The sequence below is a fragment of the Phocoena phocoena genome, chromosome 4 (assembly GCF_963924675.1).
Source record: "Phocoena phocoena chromosome 4, mPhoPho1.1, whole genome shotgun sequence".
NCBI lineage: Eukaryota > Metazoa > Chordata > Mammalia > Artiodactyla > Phocoenidae > Phocoena > Phocoena phocoena.
In genome coordinates this window covers 8789392-8812474 of record NC_089222.1, presented here as the reverse complement: position 1 = coordinate 8812474, position 23083 = coordinate 8789392, and the positions used below count along the sequence as shown (strand labels likewise).

The 23083-nt window shown below is 36.4% G+C and overlaps 1 protein-coding gene across 1 annotated transcript in view; it reads left to right on the top strand.

The window, feature by feature from the left end:
• KCNH8 (potassium voltage-gated channel subfamily H member 8) overlaps nucleotides 1-23083 on the top strand; it is a 383045-nt gene that overhangs the window by 247803 nt on the left and 112159 nt on the right. Inside the window, exons 6-7 of the mRNA XM_065876325.1 lie at nucleotides 8529-8686; nucleotides 13506-13713. Coding sequence (XP_065732397.1) covers nucleotides 8529-8686; nucleotides 13506-13713 — 366 coding nt within the window. The remainder of the gene's footprint in view (nucleotides 1-8528; nucleotides 8687-13505; nucleotides 13714-23083) is intronic.

Sequence of the window (23083 nt, the reverse complement as noted above, 5' to 3'; positions counted from 1 at the left end):
TTCATTTGTTTGGTCTGGTAAGTTTTTACCTTTCTCCTTCATCAGCTGTGTGTTTCTCTGTCTTCTCATTTTGCTTAACTTACTGTGTTTGGGGTTTCCTTTTGGCAGGCTACAGGTTTGTAGTTCCCGTTGTTTTTGGTATCTGCCCCCAATGGCTAATGCTGATTCAGTGGGTTATGTAGGCTTCCTTTTGGAGGGGACTAGTGCCTGTGTTCTGGTGCATGAGGCTGGATCTCATCTGGTGGTGTATTTTGGGGTGTCTGTGACCTTATTATGATTTTAGGCAGCCTCTCTGTAATGGGTGGGGTTTTGTTCCTGTCTTGCTAGTTGGTTGGCATAGGGTGTCCAGCACTGTAGCTTGCTGGTCGTTGAGTGGAGCTGGGTCTTAGCATTGAGATGGAGATCTCTGGGAGAGTTTTCTTTATTTGATATTATGTGGAGCCAGGAGGTCTCTGGTGGACCAGTGTCCTGAACTCAGATCTCCCACCTCAGAGGCACAGACCTGACACCAGCCGGAGCAGCAAAACCCTGTCAGCCATACGACCAGGTATGTGGGAGTTTCTTGCATTTTGGGAAGTCTGAGGTCTTCTGCCAGCATTCAATAGATGTTCTGTAGGAGTTGTTCCACGTGTAGTTGTATTTCTGATGTATTTGTGAGGAGGAGGGTGATCTCCACGTCTTACTCCTCCACCATCTTGAAGGTTTCTCATTAGCACATCTTTTGTTGTCTATCTTAGTCTTCATTAATTCTAAGTTTTGTTACTTGGATAACTAATATTTACCTCATATGAAATTAATAGACTTTATTATTTTTTTAAATTTCATGACTGAATATTATAGATGTTATAGTCCTTATGTTTTCTATTGGAATTAAATTTGGAAATTTTACCACTCAAAAACTACAACTATAAACAGGATAAGTATGCCAAAAGTCTTTCTATAATTAAGTAGTGTATGCATAAATCATGGTTTTTCAGTAGTTTATTTTGAATCATTAAATTATTTTTACTAAAAATGATCAAGTAATTCCAAAATTCAATATCTAATTTAGAGTTACATAGCACCTGAAAGTGGATAACTTATATGGAGCCAAAATTGTTAGTTTTTACACATACCAGTGTACATGTTATGTGGAAGTTTTTTGAGAAGGTAACGTTATACAATAAAATGAAAGCAATGTACAAAGTCAGTATAATAAAATAGTTATAGACAATAAATGAGAGTTTTCTTAGAGATCTGCTGGGAATGTGTGCTGTGTCCTTTGACCTGCCAGCATTTTCACAGATGGGGCTTCAGATAATAAAAATGGGAGCCCATGGTCCCCATCAGAGGCATGCTCCTTTTGGATGCCTTGTCCATCTTTGAGTGCCAAGAGCCCTGCACAGGGCAAAGAGCACAACAGGTCCTCAACTGACACATTTTCATAGTACTTAAGGATGTTGCAAAGCTGAAAGGTATAGCTGTGCTTTAGATCTTCCAGTAAAAATTAGAAACGGTCAACTGGGAGCAATCTGTACAAAAAAACCAACATTTGGGAATTTAACTTGGCAAAAGTTTACTTTAACTAATAGTAATGCAAGACTTTGTGTGTGTGTGTTTTTTTTAAGATTCCCCAGCAGTTTACTAAGGCTGCATTACTAAAAGAAAAAACAATTCTAAATATATACTAGAAACATTATACTACCACCCAATTGGCAAAAATTTTTAAGTGTGACAACGTCGAGTGTTGGTGAGACTGTGGAATAATGAGAACTCTGCAAACACTGCTGAGTATTTGCTACTGTCTTCCCACTGGACAGGCTACATCTGGGGATTAACTTTTGTCTTTCCTGGTAGAGAAGAGAGCAGGGGACACTTTTGAAAATGTATGTCCTGCTTTGAGGCAAATAGGAAGAGGGCAGGGAGCTTTTCTGGCTTCTCTTCCTTCTCAGTTACCTTCAGCTCAAAATAATTCTTATTCCAAAGTGGCATATTTGAGGATGGCATAGTCTGCTACCGTTTCATTACCTTACTTCCAAAAGAACAGTAGTCAACTACGTGAATGGTTTTCTTTTTTTTATTGTGTTATAAACCTGAAAATTTCTTTTCAAAATAAAAATTGATGGGGCAACTCACTATGTAAATGTACAACATATTCTGTGTTGCTGCTAATGACAAAACTAGAAACAAGGAGAGGGAGTTAGAAGGAGGAAGACGCCTATTTGAGGAAAGTAGGAAGGATGCGTCAAACTAAGCGCTGGCAAAAGGCAGAGGGCTCACCATTGCCAGAAGCATTCAAGGCCTTGTTGACCGCATCCTTATGAAGCATGACATGGATGCGGTTCTTCCATTCAAAGAGAAGTTAGGATGGAAGGACTTCTTTTCTGGGCTGTTCCATCTGATGTTGACGTTGAGGGTCAAAACTGATGTACGAGTCCACCATGACCCTGGTACAAAACAGAAATCAGTGGTGGTATCGACCACGCCCAACCCACCTGGTTGCATTCTTTCAGCCTTACCTTTTCTTCTGCAGGCAGTTGCTCTTAACTGCTGCTTCTCCCTCTGTCTGCTGCCCTTTCTTTTCCATAAACTTCTCATTTAAGATAAGCAGGAGGGACAAATGCTGACAAGATGAGCAAGGATCAGGTGGTATGAAAATCTCATCCACTAATCCTAGCAATCAATTACAGCCATTCTTAGGATTTTGAGTCCCTCAAGCCCCTTCATTAATCAACCCCCAGTTATTCATTCTTCCCACAGGTGCAACTCAAATTTGCTGTGGCATCATACTGTGTTCAGAGGAGTGTCTCACAAGCAATGGAAAAAGACGGGTATCTTTAGAATATTAGTCGGCAGCTGGTTTAGTTAAATCTCTCTCCACCCTCGCTGTACTATATTGATTAAATTGTAAAGAAATGGCTAAATGAAGATATTATTTGTATTTGGTGCATATGCTCTCATGCACACCATTCTATTTTAATTTACTTTTTAACAAGTAAGTCAATATTATTTTAAAATTATTTCCCATCTGACATGCATGCTAATAAAGAAATCTACTAATTTGTGCCATATCAAATTTAACCTTTTTTTTTTTTTTTTTTGTACTTTCTAATTACATAGTTCTCAAGGAAATCAAACTGGAAAAACTGGTTTTAATCTTCTTGCCTTTTAGTTCTCATACATAACCATTTAGTGAGAGAGAGAAATGAAACACTAGTTTTTGGAGGTCTTAACCATGTGAGAACAAAACACGTACAGTTATCTCTCTATTATTTGTCTTTATTTTCATCATGCTTGTGTAAAACCTAAATACAGCAAGGTAAACTGATTATCCTGCAAAATAACTCAGCGTGATCTGAATCATAAAAGAATTCAATTATAGTCTGCCTCATTTTGGTAGGGTATATTATGATCAATTTTTTGAAATTCTGTAAATCACATGTATGTATGTATATATGGTAATTCTCTATTACCCTGTTTGTTTATTCATTTCACATGATACCAGCACCATGTGCCACAAGAGACTGCTTATGCATACACACATACGTGAGGCATTAACATTTCTAAGTGCTAAATTCGTATGACTCAATTCATTATAGTTTTGGAAATATTTTTCCTGATTCAAACTGTGTGTATGTGTGCTTATAGACAGTTGTGCACGTTGATAGTAAATGGAATGAACAAGAAAAGTTAAATATAAAAATTTCTGTATTAATGAATTTTCATGTATGTTTCAACATAAAGTTGAGAAACATTATACTTCCTAGATATCTCAGAATGAAAACCATACTGCTGCCTTTTAGGAAGGTTAGGGTTAGGGTCTGGAGGAGACCACATTCTTACTGCAACATTTGAATGAGTCGCTGAGTTAATTCACTGAAGGTGTAAAATTTTATGGGAAGTGAGACAACTACAGGGGAAAGAGCAGCTGGACCCAGTATAGTTGGTGAATCTCCTCCTCACCCCCGTGGTCCTTTTATGAGGAACACCGGATCTGGGAGGCTCTTTTTTCCCTCATCACAATCTAATTTTATTCTGTGTTTCCCTCACTCTGAAAGAACGTGTGCTCCCCATTTCTGCCCTTCCGTTAAGGGAACATTTACATTGCCACCACATCTTTATCAGTGGAGAGAACACAGAGTGATTTCTCAGTTCTCCCTGGACAGATGCTTAATCCTCACACTTCCAGAATCAAAGACAGTTCATTCCCCCACCTTCAATTCTGTGACCCAGATTTAATATTCTTTTACCTGGGCACTGCCAATGCTGAATTGAATCTAAGAGCTAAAATTGGAAATACATTTCTCTGCACTGACCTATTGGTATTGCCCCTAAAATGTATTTGAAAGTGCAGTAAATCTTTAAGATGATGGAAAGAAAATGGAATTGCCTGCAAAAGATGTCCTGTTTCTCTCTTGCTTACTATCTTCATGACTTTAAACAATTTCCTTAAATCTCCTGAGTCATTAGTAAAATGTCAGTGATCGTATACCTGACAGAGTTGGCATGGGAACAACACAAACTAATAAACATGAAAATATGTTTTGTAAATCACAGTACAACAGAACTATGTCTATTATTATGTGGATGACAAAAGTAGGTTTTTTTAAAAAAATCAGCTATCTAAAAATAATTATGTAGTAACCAAAATGGGAAAAGAACTTGAAAAAGAATAGCTACATGCATATGTATAACTGAATCACTTTGCCCTACCCCTGAAACTAACACAACATTGTTAATCAACTATACTCCAATATAGAATAAAAGAGTTTTTTTAATAAATAAATAAATAAAAATAATACATTGTAAATCAACTATACTTCAATAAAATTTTTTAAAGAGCTAAAAAATAAATAAAAATATCACTCACTCAAATCTACAGTCCTTATATGATACCATAGTCCTAGAAATCTTAGAATATAATACATATCTAGGTTTTTTTCCCTGAAAATAAACCTGAAAGTAATCAAGTACTTCAAAAATATATTTGTATCCATAAATATAAAAGATAGATTTTATTCTTTTGCTGTTAACATTCTTTGTGTTTAAAAGTCTTACCATTGCTTCTTTTTAAACGTAAAAATAAACATCTTCTTTTCATCCAATTAACTCAACTGAGTAACAGATTATTTTTAAAAAACCTTTCTAAACTAATATTTTGTAATGACTCATCCAAGAAAATATCTTTTCTGTTCAGAAGTCTGCACCTCTATTTTATTCTTTAGTCAACCACATAGCTTTAAAAATGTTTACTGTATCAATCAACCAAAGACCAATCAATCACTTCTTCCATTCCTCCATTCAGGAGAGCACCCCATGTATGTGGATGGTGGCAGTGGGTTTTCTGTAAAATCTGTGGTAGAACCTGGTGATCAGTTAGTAAATACACAAAGGCATTTATTCCTTCAATTTGATAATGAACTACTTATCGACTGCTTTATTTCAACAGCTTCTGGTCTAAGCTGTTAAATCGCTCGGCTAATGCACAAATACATGAGTCTAGAAAGTTAAAGAGAAAGAATGAAAAGGTCACCTGCTACCCTAACAACTTCACAACATTCCCCTGAGCTCCCAGCCCCCTTTGGTGGCCATACTTCAGGGATGCATTGGTACTTTTTGCCATGATAGCACTTTTACTCTGCAGTGGAAATCACCTTGGGATTGTGTTCATCCTTTGTGAGTGGCTTATCGACTAGCTTCATCCTTTCGTATTCTCAGTATTAACAATGGAAGTTTGTTGGCGTTTTTTTTTTTTTTTTTTGCGGTACACGGGCCTCTCACTGTTGTGGCCTCTCCCGTTGCAGAGCACAGGCTCTGGACGCACAGGCTCAGCAGCCATGGCTCACGGGCCCAGCCACTCTGCGGCATGTGGGATCTTCCCGGACCGGGGCACGAACCCGTGTCCCCTGCATCGGCAGGCGGACTCTCAACCACTGCACCACCAGGGAAGCTCACAATGGAAGTATTTTAATATTTTTATTTTTTGACAAAAATGACTTCTAATAACGCCATCTTAATAAGTTAGATCATTCACAATAGTCTAGAACAATTAATGTTTTCTTTTTGAGTCACGTAGAACTTGCTTCCAGATCTGAGATGTGACTGGTCTCTGTTGAGGCACCAAAACCCAAAGCACAGAATTGGAATTTAAGAGACTTGAATCCAGGTCTTGCTCTTTTCACTAACTAGCTGAGGGGTTTAGTTCATCATGTGTGACCCTGGACAGATCACTTGACATCTTTTCTGCCTCAGTTTTCTCATCTGTAAAAGGGATTAATAAAAATACTTACCTCTTAGCATTGTTGTAAGGAGTCAATGAGATTATGATTATAAAGGTGGTAGAACAGCACTGTGTTCATATTAAGAACATATGTATTATCTATAATAATGTAATAGTAATCTGTTTTGTCAGAATTCCTGTATTCTCTCATCTCACAGGCTATAATGAGAACCAGATGACTTACTAAATGTTGTATTAGTATTTTTATTGCTGCATAGCCAATTACCGCAAACACATCAGCTTAAAACAATACCCATTTATTATCTCATAGTTTCTATAGGTCAGAAGTCCAGATCTACCTTAGCTGAAGTCTCTCCTCAGGGCCTCAGAAGGTTGAAATCAAGGTGTCAGCTTGTTGCCCATTCTGGAGCCCAGGATTCTCTTCCTATCTCATGTGGCTGTTGAACAAATTTCTTTATGGTTGTGGGACTAAGGTCTCCGTTTCTCACGAGATGTCAGTGAGGGGTCATTCTCAGCAATTAGAGGCTGCCCGCCGTTCCCGGCCATGTGGCCCTCCCCATAATACGCAGTTGCTTCCTTCCAGGCCAGGAAGAGCATGCTTCACTGCTTTCCAATCCCTTAACACCAGATGAAGAAAGGTCAGCTTTAAAGGGCTCACCTGATGAGGGCAGGCCACGCAGATCATCTCTCTTTACCCCTATGATGTAACGTGATCACACCTTCATATCTCATCATGCTCAGGGGATCCACCCTTACCCAAGGGGAAGAGACCAGAGGAGAGTGAGGGTGGTGGCAGGGGATTGGGGGTGGGGGGCATCTTAGAATTCTCCTTCAAATGTGACGTGAAGTGAAAAGTAAATATGATCTACAAATGTGTAAAGTGCACATTATTGTAATCTTTATTTTTGTTACCATTACGATCATGATACCAACAAGTTCTTAACCTCACATGACAAGATTCCACGTACTTGCAATGGTTTACATTAGCTGTAAAGAGTACTCCAATTCATTTAAAAATTATGTAACTCAGAGCTTAGCATTCATTTCCTAGCTCCTTGAATTCCTATTCTCTTTAGGGTACTTACTTCCCAAATTCCTTCCTTTGATCTTTGTCACTGAATCACAACACTCCCGAAGAACAAAGTCCCACAGACAAATATGTTTCTGTTGGGGTTGCCAGTGCAGAAAATGAGCAGCCTTCATCACACTTACGTGTATGCACCAATCCCAAAATTCCCTATAACTTGGTCATACTCAACTCTAAAACAAATTAAAGAAAATATAACCCTTTCCAGTCCTTTAATGATATTTAACCCAAGAACTATGTGACAGACTCTGAGAAGTTTATTCATAGGTGGCAGGATTGAACTCTAGATGGTCCACATGTCTATGGCTTTGTCCTTTGACCAGCCCTCAGAAGGATGTCATATATTGTAAAAAGTTTGATAAATAGATAGTAAAATATAATATAAATATAAAATAAATACAAATATAAAATAAACATAAAATAAAAATATATTAAAAGGATGATGTAAGGAATGGTTGAAAATGATTATATCTTCCATTTAAATGGAATGGGGAGTTTAACCTAGAAATCCAAAGAAGAAACTTCTGGTATTTTGTGAATACAAACACCTTCAGGGCAAGGATCAGTTTCATAAACATACGGAGATTAGTAAAACTTTTGTACACGGAATAGAGTACTACTGGATAAAAAATAAATAAAAAGAACATGGACTGCAAATTATACTTGTGTTCAGAGTCATCTCTGCCACTGTTGGCAAGATGATCGTGGATGAGTTACTTTTCCCACTGAGACTTAGTTTCTGCCTCTGCTAATACTGCCTACTATGTACTGTCTGCTATGTTACCATCGTCGTCTACGGTGGAAGATGTTCTGAGTAAGTGAAACAATCTAAGCTAAGTTCTTAGGACAATGTCTGGTACACAGTGAGCATTCAGTAAGTGTTGCTTATTGTTGTTATTATTTATTTTAATTATGTTAACATGTGGCCCAAAGTCTGGAATGTATTACTGCTCAAAAAATACTACTTTCTTCACCTTTCTCCAATACCTGTTTGTTGAGTTGAGCTGGATCTGTCAAGAAGAGTATTTTGGGTATAGTCAATCTAAAGTACGTTAAGAGGTTACCGTTAGTCTAATTTAATATAGTTTTCTTCCTCCCTTCCTTCCCCCCTGCCCACCTGCCTGTCTTCCTTCCATCTTCTCTTCTTACCTTGTCTTTCCTTCTTTCCTTCTCCTCTCTTTCTCCTAAATGCTCTTACTCTATCCTTTTTTTCTCAAGCAGATATTATTTTAAATTTTCGAACAACCTATGTCAGCAAGTCTGGCCAAGTTATCTTTGAAGCAAGATCAATTTGCATCCACTATGTCACAACCTGGTTCATCATTGATTTAATTGCTGCCCTGCCTTTTGATCTCCTGTATGCTTTCAACGTCACAGTGGTGAGTAAAGAGCTCCCTTCCACATGACCTTGAAGGTTGGTTTTAACCCTGTGCTTATTTTTCACATGATCAGGTTTTAAATGTTTGTCGCAATTTGTATGTCCAGGATTTTGTGCCCTTTTTAATAAAGAGGCCAATGTCACCAATGATATGCAGGACAGATTCTCCACTTAAAGGAGTTACTTCCTTTTCGAAATTTGTATTACCCATTTCTAATCATTTAAATACCTAGAACCAGGATACTAAAAGCTTGAATTTATCATCAAATTGACTCACTAAACAAATCCTTTTATAAGGAAACCATCTGCAGGAATAGAAGCATTACTTTATGTTACTGAGCCAGATATTTCCCTCAAGAATTTGGTGGAGAGTTTGAAGATTTCTTCTACTTGTATGACTTTTACTCGCTACCTTTTGAATATTTCATTATTCATTTGCAAAACAAACAGAAGACCTATCAAGATAGAAAGATAGGTTGAAATTAAAATAGAATTCAACTACTTCTTAGAAGTCCCTGTAAAAATGTTAGATTGAGCAAAAATCTAAATGATAAAATGACCAATGTAAACCAAGCATCCTCTTGAATTTTTATTGATATTTGTAACTTCTCTTTCTTCATCTAAAACTTTTATTCTCAGATTTCTTACAGGAAAGAAAGTATGCCCTCTTGTAGTCACAGCTATTTTTACTATTTAATGATTGACACTCTTAAAAGCATTAAGTGTTCCCTTATAAATAGAGAGACTTTTAGGAAGGTATAAGAGAATTTTTGGACCAGTAATACAATTTGCCGCCAGAGTAACCAATTTTAGCAGGCAAAAATTTACTAGACGTTAGTTCAAATTAAACATATTTCCTACTCAGTTGACAAACCTCTCCCCATAGAAATTATTTTCTCTATCAAGAATTTAATAGCATAGTTTTCAATATTAAACAAAGTGATCAGTGTTTCAAATACAATCATTACTGACTTCAGAACGAAGACTGAACTAAACTCCTGACTACATAGTACAGATTTGTGCATTTGTTGCATTTGTTAATTGCCTGTATAATAGTATTTTTCTTTTTCTTTCAATTTTTTTTAAGTTGGGAAGTTGAGAGTGTCAACATCATTAAGAGGTTTATAACTCAGCTGAAGGGAAAGCTCTGGGGAAAATCTAGTATATAATATCAATCAGTGCTAAACTGGATTGTTATCCGAGCTTTTTAAAGTGCTTTTTAAGATTGAATTTGACTAGATAAGTATACTATAATGAAAGTGTAATGACTTAAAACAAGGCTTTTGCAAGACTGTCAAAAAATATCCTGAAGAAGTAGATAATTCATAAAATGATAAGAAAAATTTTCTAAATTATCCTGGAGAATTGTTAAATAAATGGTGTTTCATAGAGTGCTGTAAATTAACTTGCTCTGCTACTAAATACTAATAATCATTTTTTATATTCCATTTCTCTTTGGGCACTGAACAAATAGGATAATTTTAAACATATATATATATCATGTACTATAAAATAAAAAATAAGTAAAATGTTTAGATATGATTAAAATTTCCATTGCCTAAAATTAACATGAGTAAATAATTTTGAAAAAGTCTAATTCTCACAATTTGATGAATTTTAAATACTTGTACATTTTCACTGTGCTTCTGCTACCCTTCTTCGTTCTCACTTTTGAAATACAGCACAAATCCTTTATAAAGATTTGAAGTTATAGATCAACATCTATATCAGAAAGAAAGAAAAAGAGGAAGGAAGTAAGGAATCTCTCTCTATTATCAGTGATAATTTTTCTGCTTTTCACAAGGGTGAGCTTATGATCATTTAACAATTGGCATATAAATTTGTTATTCCTCCCAATATATTAGTCAGTATGAAATATTCGATTTGAGTAGAAAAGCTTGTTCAAAATATTATATTTACTTCCCAGGAAAGCATAAGTTATAAGGAAAAGTTCATAAGTTATGCTACTCTTATACTACACAGACTTACAAAAAGAAGAGCAGGAACAAACATAAAATAACAAAGGGGTTGATTTTCCAGGTCTAAAGTGGGTCCAGTTAGTGCATCTCCATAGATGACATTCTAAAATGCATGGCAACCATCAAAAATGTACTGCATGCTTTAGCTTTGGCTGTGCCCACAGTTGCTGATGGCAAATGTTTTACATGCAGCTCACACATTTACTTATTAAAACTTACTGTGTATAAGTCACGATGAAAGGCACAACGAGAGGTAAAATTGTGAATGAGACAAAGAAAGTAAAATTGTGAATGAGACAAAGAATGAGAGTAAAAAGGCAAAAGTATGAATCCAAGTTTTATCACTTACCATCTGAGTGACTTCTTGGGAAAGTTAACATCAGAATAGGCCTAAAATCGTAAAAATTTCTGCAGGGTTTCTGAGTAGCCTAAAAAGGAAACTTTTCTATAAAATACCTTGCCAAGTGTCTAATACCTAGAAGGACCTCAGTACGGTAATTAACTTTTTTCTTTCTCCTTTTTCTTCCCTAGTGGACAGCCAGGAGGTGGTTATGTCCACTTGGTAATAGGGGAAACTGCAGTTTGATAGAGGTTTTTGATGAATGCATCATTCACTGTCTTGCACCTGTCTACAAGGTGCTTATAATTCTTATCAATGACAAATTCAGAGCAGCATCCCAAGAGTAAGAAGGTGCTTTCTCTTTTTCAGATGATATATTTCCATCGAAATCAAATATGCCTCTTTCTTCTGTCATTCATCAAGAGCCAAAATTCACATTTTATAGCCGGAGGTTTTGGGCTCAGATAGGAATAAATACAAATTTTTTAAAATGACAGCGAAATCACCAGGGCTGCCTCATCCTGGACTCCCAGGCTCATGTCCCTTATTTTTGTAAATGACTGTTGTTCTCATGTAAGGGCAGCCTCACATTCTTCCCTCAAACATCCCCTTTCTGGCCAGACAAAATGGGGAGCTTGCCTGCATCAGTACTCTATATTCAGATGGTGTGTTAGTCTACTCAGGCAGCTATAAGAAAATATCATAAACTGGATGACTTCAACAACGGGAATTTATTTCTCACTCTCCTGATGGCTGGGAAGTCCAAGATCAAGCTTTCAGCCAATTTGATTCTTGGTGAGGGCTCTCTTCCTGGCTTGTAGATGGCTGTCTTCTTTCCACGTCCTCATATGGCCCTCATACAGCGAGGGGAGGGAGCGAGAGATTGGGGTGGGTGGCGAACAAGAGAGAGGGTGCTGTGGTCTATTCTTATAGAGGCATTAATCCCATCTTGAGGACCCCACCCTCATGACCCCATCTAAACCAAATTACTTCCCAAAGACCCCATCTCAAATACCGTCACACTGGGGGTTAGGGCTTCAACATATGAAATTTGCAGGAACACAATTCAGTCCATAGCAGATGGTATCCTCCATTTGAGAGTTCTGCTCCAGGATTCACTTTACTTACAAAATTGTCATCTATCAAATTCACCTACCTATAAAATAAATTTCACCCCTAGTAATTCCTCTAAGCCACAAAGTAGAAACTGCATCTGACTTACAATCAGCTGGAGAAATGATAGATGAGAACGTGAGTATGAAGGAGAAGAAAGTAAAACTCTACCCAGAAGACCCACAAAAAGGAATAAAAGACCACAGCTACCTGGCAACTTCCTCAATTGACCTTATGATTTTTTTTTTTGCCACACCACACCTTGCAGGATCTTAGTTGCCTGACCAGGGATCGAACCCAGGTCCGCTGCCGTGGAAGCGTGGAGTCCTAACCACTGGACCGCCAGGGAATTCCCATCCTTATGATGTTTTTATATTTCAGTATAGAATAATTCACAAGATTACAGTGGAAGACACTTTTATTGAATATCTATTGTTATAGTGAGCCTGGAGTGTTTTGCATCTTCACATAATAGCTTATCCGTTCACTCATTTAACACAAATTTACTGAGCACTTCCTATGTGTCAGGAACTGCTCTAGGTACATTTTTCTTGGAGATAAGGGAAGATGGCTGGAGGAGGGAGAAATTAGAAGTCAGTTGACTCCAGATAATTATAAAGGCAGACTCTCAAAAGATGCTGACCTTGTTTATGATTCTGCCTGTAAAGGAAAAATGATGCTTAGGTATAGTCATACAAACCACTTCCTTACCCTCTATTTATGGTTCACCCCCCAAATTAGAATAGGTCAAGGAACTTGTCAGATTCTATTTGCATATGAGTTAATGTTTTATTTAACTTTTCTTTTCTCTTGGAAGGTATTAAAAAGAGTGTATATTAGTGCACCACATGCGTTGTAATAGTGACATTGACCTTTCTGGTGGACACCAATGGTGCACATTTTTCAGTTGAGCCCTAAAGTCAAGAAACTAACTCCTTCACTACAAGTCTGTTGTTCTAGTTCATACAGAGGCAGCATCTAAAAGGTTTCTCCAAAATTTTGTTCCATTTGATTTTGGTTCCCTAAGCATGTTTGTTTAACAGAAAGCGCAGAATGTATGCGCTTTGTATACATTCTGTATGAATGTTTCAGTTGTATATCAGAATATATAAAATTATCTTCAGTCATATAGGTAGAGAAAAAAAGATACATCTTAATTAAGGAAGATAATTATTCACTCAAAGAAATTAAATTGCCTTATCATCTTTTATCTTATCAATTTCCGATATATCAGGAAACGACATAGAAATGGTTATAAAATGGTCACAATGTTGGAATCCCGATTACGCTTAATTTCAAGAACTTCCCAGAGTGGCTGTAGATGAAGTGACTGTTGTGGATGTAATGACTCCGTGAGCCAAGCTGTGTGGCTCTGTTTTCCCACGCAGGTGTCTCTCGTGCATCTCCTGAAGACCGTCCGGCTGCTGCGTCTTCTGCGTCTCCTGCAGAAGTTGGACCGTTATTCCCAACACAGCACAATCGTCCTGACTCTGCTCATGTCCATGTTTGCCCTTCTTGCACACTGGATGGCATGTATCTGGTATGTCATTGGAAAAATGGAGATGGAAGACAACAGCCTTCTGAAGTGGGAAGTTGGTAAGGGCTTACATTTGTCACATTTTCCATTTTTAAGTGAAAAAGAGGATTGTCTAGAATTTGGGGGAGGTGAAAGATGACGCTATAAATATATGTCTTCTGACTGTTGATTTGTCTCATCGTTTTTGGGGGTGTGTGGAGAGGGTCCATGGTACAAGTGATTTCTTTTAAGAAAGTTTTCTGGAACAACCTTGCATTTTTTTCAAAGAGAATTGGGTTAAGTTCTCAATGGGTGAACTTTTAAAAATGCCCAGCGCATCTGTAGAAGTGTTTAGATAAGTAATGTGTGATCTTATCTTAGCATATCCAATGGAGGGCTAGTAACAATAAATCATGGGGAACTGGCCAGTCATTACAATATTTTTAAATCATAAGAAAATGATCACTTGTATTTGAGGTGGCAAGTGAATAATAAAAAGGATATCTCTACTATTTTCTCCTAAAAAAAAGAGAGACAGCACTATCATACTGACTTCCACATTTAGTATACTTTGAGAACTTGTGATGATACAGAAGAAAGGATATTTACAAATATAATTTGTAAAGTTTTGTGTCCGTATAATCCATGGGAATTTAAGGGAGTTGTTTCAAGTGTTACATAATTCTGCATAAATGAATCTGAAATGTTCTGCACATGAACACATTTTTAAACTTATATCAACCACAAGAACTTTCTAAAAAAATGAAAATTCTGAAGGCTATAACCCTCTATTCTAAAATATCTGCGTTCTCACAGTCTTTCTTTTTAGACAATTGTCATAGTACCTTATGTAGGGTATTTTTTCTTCTTAATCTGACATTTAATCAGAGAATATGTTTCCTGGTTAGCTAGAAAATCCTTCACTTATCTTCTCCTCCGAAAATCAATCTTGGACTTTTGAAAGAAGCTCAGACCTTTGCCCAGGGATAAAGCCATAGAGATTCTCAAGAGAAAAAATGCTCTAACTTCTTATATCAGCACTTTAATGGCAGAGTGCATTTGGAACATCCCTGGGTGGACTCTTACTAAATGCCACTCTCTCACCATAGGGCACGTACAAAGCCTTAAAGGGCATCTTTGGAGAATGAGCTGGGGACCTTAAGAAAGTGGGTTCAAGGGAGTGAGTCTCCTGTCTACGTTCTTAAAAATGCTCCTACACATCTCAATTTTGTCCTTGAGGTACACAGAGAAACTAATGCATCCTGAATTGTTTTATCTTCCTTATCAAAGCACTTTTTCTATGCATTGCTGTAGACCTCCATTCTCAGGAACAAAGTAAAGAGAGAAATAAGACTGTAAAATGAGAGCACAAATATCCTGCATAAAGAGAACATGAGGTGTGTATGTGTGTGTGTGTGTGTGTGAGAGAGAGAGAGAGAGAGAGAGAGAGAGAGAGAGAGAGAAGGAGATGGGGAAAAAGAAGATTTGATTAAAAGGAGGATCAAAGTCTGGATTGTACTTGGATGAAAACATTTTCTGTCCTTCAGTATCGTTTCCCTCTTTATAACTTTGTCCTCCAGCTTCCTCATCACAGACCCTAGCATGGTCCTAATGCTTTTCAGTGAATTACAGCATTAAGTCTCCTCCCTTTGTTGTGAATCCATGTTAAAGTTCTGATTTGTGGCCATCAGCCACCTGATTCCTTTTCGGACCTGACCTCATTTCCTTCAGGCCCCAGACCTATACACACATATTAATCTGTAAGGCTTGTCTAATCTGAGAGTCTCCAGATGGGGAGATTCAGCTTATGCATGCTGTCAAATTTAGTTAGAGGAGGAAAGCTTTGTGTTCACTTCCAACATACCAGTCCTGCTGCAGACTGACAAACTAGCTGATGTTTTTCTTCCCACAAATAGGCAGAGGTATTTGTTTTCCAAGAAAAAAGAAGCCAACCCCCTGAACTTCATCTGCATTGCCCCCTACCGTGCCTACTCTTGGTCCTGGTGATATGAGTCAGTGTCATGTATGGGAGCTTGTAAGCTGGAAGTTAGCTCACAAAGAGAGCTAACTATTGGCAAAATAAAATGATGGGAAGAACATTGGGCTGGGGGGCGATGGATCTCTCCTTGCGTCATGGCTCCAACACCTGCCAACTGTGAGATTTGCAGTAATTTTGTTCACCTGTCTGGGCCTCAGTTTCCTCATCTGCAACATGAGAAAACTCACTATGTAACTTGAAAGGCTCTTTCAGAATCCATGATTTATGACTTTAATGGAAGAACAAACCCAGTTTTGTGAGTTTAATATTGTGTATCTATTTTCTATCATAGCTCAGTGCCCATGTTAACCAGCAGAAGCAATCAATCATCCAATGTCAACAAATTTGAGGGACGTGTCAGGAAGGACATCCTATGATCATAGCATGTCAAGGAATTGATATGGTTTACTCAGTTATGATAAAAAATAACAGAACATTTATCTTTAGAGGATTAGATTTCCTGTCCAAACACCTCTAGGGATATGGTCAGGAAGGTAGCATGCTAATTATGTTTGTCAATATTGGGTTTTTAAGCTTGGCTACAAGGACTTTCCCTTCCCCTAAAATTACTTGGATCATTTGTTCGTTTGGAACATTCTCCAGCTGAGATTTGGACACAAATTAAATAATTATGACCTTCCCTACCTAATTTTGTAATGAAGCAGCTGAGAGTCTAGACTAATTTAGTTTTTACTATGTAATTTGTCCACTAATAATATGCTTTACCTTTTCTGGTCCAATTACCATGAATCAGAAAATTCATCACACACATGAAACTTGATTAGATAACATATTGCTCTTTATGCTCTGACTAACATTAGATGTTCAGAACAGATTCATCTTCCCAAGGAATAAAATAGATCTTCCTTTCTCATCGTTGTTAATTTCCTTGAAATGATTTTTTTCCCTTTTTGCCCTTGACAGGCATGCTATTGTACTTACAACTAGAGAGGGTTCAAATATTTTGCATGAAACCAAACCAAAGCTAACCTTTAAAAAATGTTTCATAATGTCACTTCTCTATAATATATCTATTTTTGTATGGAAGAATTAATACTCCTAGATTAATAGTATCAGAGGCAAGTTATGAACTGATTTGCCTGGTGTTCTATTTTATTTCATATTCTTATGTGTTCCTATATTATATTTTAAGGAATTTGAGATTTGGCTTATTGTTTCATGGAATTTTAAGCCTGGAAGGACCTTAGTCCAGCTCTTTGATTTTATGGTGAGAAATCCAACTATATGTTATACAAGCTTTCTGGTGGAAGGGGCTTTTGTCACTTGTGTCCACTGTTGCTTCCTCACTGGGGTGTACAGTTCCTGGTGCATGGCAAATACGTAAAAAGAAAATTGTTGAATGAATCAGTCTTCAAGGTCTTTTCATTACTAAATGACAATCATGGGACAAGAATCTAGATTCCCTAACTCCTTGTATAGAAGTCCTTCTCATAATTTTGAGCATTATGATATAATAGGGAATGGTTATTTAGCAAACTCTTTCCAGCAGGAAGATAGAAAGAACAAATAGGGTGGTAACTTAAGATTTGGCCATTTATTCAAAAAGTATTTTTTGAGTGCCCACTGCATGCTTGGTCCTGTGTTAGGCACTGGAGATACCAAAACAAATTATATACTTAAATTAGGAGCTTGGGATTAACATAGACACACTCCTATATATAAAATAGATAAGCAACAAGGACCTACTTATAGCACAGGGAACTCTACTCAATATCTTATAATAATCTATAAGGGAAAAGAATCTGAAAAAGATTAAATATATATATTTAACTGAATATATATATATTTAATATAATATTTATTTAACGTATATTTAACTGAATCACTTTGCTGTACACCTGAAACTAACACAACATTGTAAATCAACTATACTCCAATAAAATAAAGAAGAAAAAAATAATATACTTAATGTCATGGCACTTAAAGTCCAGTAAGAAAAACAGACAAATAATTCAATGGGTATATGGCAGTGCGGTATGTTCTGTAGCAAGAACCTGCTACAGAGGTTCTATACAGAGGTGCTATAGAGGGCAGGCAACTAAATCTAACAGGTTATCCGCAGAGGCATTTCCAAGTTGAGCTGAGTTTTAAAGAAGAATGAATAGTCTTGTCTCTAAGGATGCTGAGGAACGGGTGTGTGTCACAGCAGGGACGGGGCTGTATGACGCCTTTCACTAGAACCAGCATAAAGGGTGAAGCGGGGGATGATAGTGAGGTGATGAGGCTAAAGAGGTAGGTAGTCAGGGTCCAGATCTTTAAAGACAATTCAGGCTAAGCTTTAGAGTTTGGGCTTCATCGAAGGCTACAGCAAGGCTTAAAATTCTCTCTCGAGCAGCGATCCTTTGAATATAGAACCCCAGGAGTCAGGGAGAGATGTTTTGCTCTGTTTCTTTTTCAATATCTGTAAAGTGGCCCTAATAATAGTGTGTACCTCACTGGGGTCTGAAAGGCTTAAAGTATTAAAGTAGGCAATCTCGGTGAAGCATTTAGCACTGTGCCCGCCACCTAGTAACTGCTCAATAAATAGGAGCTATTGTTACCATCATTACTATTTTATTAAGACAGTTACTTCTAATAAAGAAAGTACTATGACCTGGGACTAGTGATACTTATCATCTTAAATGGGAAGAGTATTAAGTAATGGCTTTAAAAGTGTTGCCTTCAAGTTTAGTCACAGTGCTCCATAAGTTATTATATACTTTTTTACACGTATCTTCAAAATAATATATCTGCCCAAACTTTCTATTTGAGTCAGCCTCTGAAAATAAGTAATTTTCACATAGCCTCATAATTGCATACAAATAGGATATTTTCCCTTCAAAACTAATATAGGGGAGAGGTTCAACATCTACCCTACATGCTTGTTGGGATATAACAAACTTTTATGGAATTTAGACATAGTGCTTCAAGTCTAAGTGTGGCTTTTAAATTTAAAATTTTGTTTTCACTGTGAAGAAATATTTCAGAACATTTCTATAAGAAGACTTCAATAAATACCTAGCTAAAAATGTGTTAGAAGGCTTTGCATGAGCACAGGAAACTATACTCAATATTTTGTAATAACCTATAAGGGAAAAGAATCTGAAAAAGAATATATATGTATATGTTACTGAATATATATATATATAAAACTGAATCACTTTGCTGTACAACTGAAACTAACACAACGCTGTAAGTCAACTACACTTCAATTTAAAATAATACTAATAAAAAAGAAGACCTTACATGTTTCCTTACATCCCAGTTAATGTAGGGATATATTATTTTAGTTATCATTTATTAAGTTCAGTTAATGACATTTATAAAGTTCAATTAATGACATTGAATTAGTCCTTAAAGAGCTCCATTAGCATCCTTGAGAGAATATAATGGTTCTGATTTAAGCTAGGAAGGTTTGGATTTGAATCTTGCTTCGGGGATTTACTAGGCTTGTGATTTTGGTCAAAGTGACTTCAATGTGTGACTTTTTATACAACAATCTTAGTTTTCTCATCTGTAAAATGGGTGTTGCAGTACTGATCCTCACAGCGTTTTCTGAGGAATTACAGGTACTCAAGTTGACGTGCCTCACATAGTTTCTAGTACATATTATGTTCTTGCACTTGATAACTACCATCATGACCACCACCTCCACTCTTAATCACTAATTGAGGCCATTTTCAAATTGCAGCCACCTACTTAAACTTACATCAATGAGCTATATAGAGCTGAAGTAGCAGTGCTGTTCAAATGTAGTGACCAACACAGAAATAGAGTCACAGATGTAAAAAACAAACTTATGGTCACCAAGGTGGAAAGGGACAGGGGAGGGATAAATTGGGAGATTGGGATTGACATATACACACTACTATATATAATAAAATAGATAACTAATGAGAACCTACTGTATAGCACAGGGAACTCTACTCAATACTCTGTAATGACCTATATGGGAAAAGAATCTAAAAAAGAGTGGATATATGTATATGTATAACTGATTCACTTTGCTGTACAGTAGAAACTAACACAACATTGTAAATCAACTATAACAAAAAATTAATTTAAAAAAACCAAATCTAGTGAAGAGGTGATATTTCTGTATCAGGGACAATTCTTGATTGCAAGCAAAAACAGAAAAGGAATGCATTAGCAGGACATGCAGACTCAGAAATAGAAGGATGGAGAACAAGACTTGGGGAAAAAAATGTGAGCCAAGGCAGATCCAGATACCCCAGTGCAAGAAGCACAGTTGCTGACATTTTGCAAAGATGGCCTGGACGTGTTTCTGCCTTTGTAGATGCCATGGGTGAGTCCTAACCTTCTGTTCATCTCTGATTCACAGTCCCTGAAAGGAGAATCTGATTGGTCACACTTACATCATACATTCAGACACGGACTTCTGGGCAAGGAGGGCTCCCCCCACCTTACACTTTCATGGTTAGAAGTGGGACCCTGTGTCTCTCCATTACTATACACAAAGGAGAATACCCCCTTCACATAGGATTTTAGACAGCCCACCCCTCAAAAAAAGACAAAAGTCTTCTACAATAACAACTTTACCCTAATACTCAAAAAAAAAAATAACATTTATAAAAACACTTATTAAAATGCTTCTGTAAATCATCATACCTCTCTCAGACATCAAATGTCAGATGGAATTAGCTGAAAGATGGGGATGCTGTAATTCCCGGTGCATCTTGCTCCCTGTAATGCAGTCGGTGCTGCTGTGTCAGCCTAACAGTGGTACTTACCAAGCTGTGCTTCCACAAGCAGACTGCACCGTGGTCGGTAGCTCTCTTTTGTAGCTAAAACACTAACATTCTTTCTCGAAGCTATCTCTGTTTCTAAGGCTATGACACACTGAACTTTAAATGATCTGCTTCAAAAGTTAGAGCTGAGAGTATATTGTAATAGAGGGAAGGTTTTTTTTTATCTTTCAATCCTTTGGCTGGAGTACATTTATCCATTGCAGATGTCTAAACGTGTATCTGCATCACGGAAAAAAAAAAAGCCCAAGAATATCATTTTCAAATTTTCATTGACAATTTTAGTCTTAAATCTCCTGATCCTCGTTGGATAAAACATCATAAAACCTGATTGATTTGAATGGCTCTCTAGTTATTAACTGCTTACCATTTACAAGCCACATGTAATGGGAAAAAAAATGACCAGGCTTATGATATTGTAAGCTGATTATTTCAATAACTATCAAATTTTCCTCAAGAGAAGGTAGAATTGTCCAGCACTCTACATTTTCAGGTTCTGTGTAAAGGATTATATAAACATCTTTAGATAACCCTGATCTGTAGATTTTCATTCTTGCAAATACATGAAATAAAGAAAGGGGAGAAAAAGCCTAAAATGAAGATTTCTAACCATTAAAATGGACCCTAGTGACGGACTCCTGGACTTAATTTTTTTTTTTTTTTTGAAGCAGGGTCTTGAACTTTAATGTGCACTGAAATTATGTGAGGATTGCATTAAAAAACAGATTCTAATTCAGTAAATCTGAGGTGGAGCCTGAGATCCAGCATTCTTAACCACCTCCCCAGTGAAATCAGGGCTACTGGACCCCACACCACACGTTGAGTAGCAAAGTTTTAAAAAGCCTTGGGACATTGTGTGAATTTAATACTCATGGTTATAAAGTCCTAAACCAGCAACAATTGAGTTCTTCCTATTTTTCACTTTCCTATGCTTTTCCAATCCCCATCACATCTGTGAACTAGTTCACAAGTGAACTAGGAATAAATTTAATGAGTAGAAAAATAACCTACAAATTTATTTTTTCTTCACATTTTTTGAAAACAATTGATTTATATCAGATTAATATTTAGCTTACATTTATTAAGCACCACCTACATGCATGGTGCAGTGCTTAATATATTTGTATGCATTTTCTCATCTGATCTTTATTGAAATCCCATGAGACAGATGTTTTCAACTTCATCTTAGAAAAAAGAAACTAAAGCTTGAAAAGTTTGAAATTTCCTGGAAATTTACTTTTTAAATTATGAAATATTTTTAACACAGAAATGTTTAGAATCAGTATAATGGTCGCCTTCTAAAAATTATATCTTTTTTAACATTTTGTTTTAATATATTTGCTTTATTTCTTTTTTTAAAATCAATGTAATATCACAGATGAAGCCAGAGCCCCACGACCCTTCAATTCTGCCTTACTCCCTCCATCTTTCCTCCTTACTATTCTAAAGTTGGTGCATAAAATTTTCTTAGACGCTGTTGTTACTATACAAATGTATTAGTAAAACAATATATGATATTATTTTCCCTCATTATCTTCCATATAAATCTTCACAAATGTAAGAAGTAATGATAATAATAATAACAGGCATACATGGGGCTTTCTCAGTGCCAGGCACTGTTCAAGGCATCTTGCTATAATTTTATGAGCCCAATACTGTTATCATTTCTATTTACTGATGAGAAAGCTGAGGCACATAGGTTGTATGACTTGACCTAGATACACAGATAAAATACACAGGAGCTGGGATTTCTCTCTTCTTTGTATCTTTTTTACATTCTCATTGAACTTTTTTTTTTTAAGATCAATCCATCTTAGATATAAACCTTATATATTTATTTTTAACTGTTTAATAGAATTCTATTGTACAATAAGCCAGTTTACTCATCATTTTGGTTTATTTATCCACTCCCCTACTGAGTTGACTGCACCTCTCACTATGGCAAGTACTGGGCAATGAACAATCAAATACAAGATTCTCTGTGTGCATATGCAAGAATTTCTCTGGGTCAAAGAGAATTTTGCATCTGCAAAATTAATACATATTGCCAAATTCTTCTCTGAAGCACTTGTATTCATTAATTATTTAGTTGGTCATATTATATGTGTTCTTTCCCCAGAGCTTCACCAACAATTGTTACCAATGTTTTTAAACTTGTGAAAATCTTGGAGGGTGTTGGGGAGTGGAGGGTGTAAAGTAATGTCTAATTGTTGTTTAAATTTTCATTTCCCTGTGTAAGTAAGGTATAACAAGGTAGAACATATTTTTTTTGATGTAGAGAGTCACTCTAATTTCCTCTTTGGTAAATTAGAACCTCTATCTCATTAATTTTCAGTTTCTCTTCTTTCCTAAATAATCCATTTAATGCTATATATTGTTAAGTGCTGAAGTCTTTAAACGTTTTTCAAATTATATGGAACTTGAAATTAACACTCTGTTATTGATTTCTAATTACATTCATTGCTTGTTTACAGAATTTGGTCTCCGTGATACTGATTCTTCACTGTTTGTTGAAGCTCAATTGTATATATTCTTTATGTGTGAGGATATTATGCGCATACAATTTTTTGGATATAATTTTTAGTTCAAGGTTTATATATGTCCATTAGATCAAGCTTCTGAATTTAATTATACCTATATTATAGA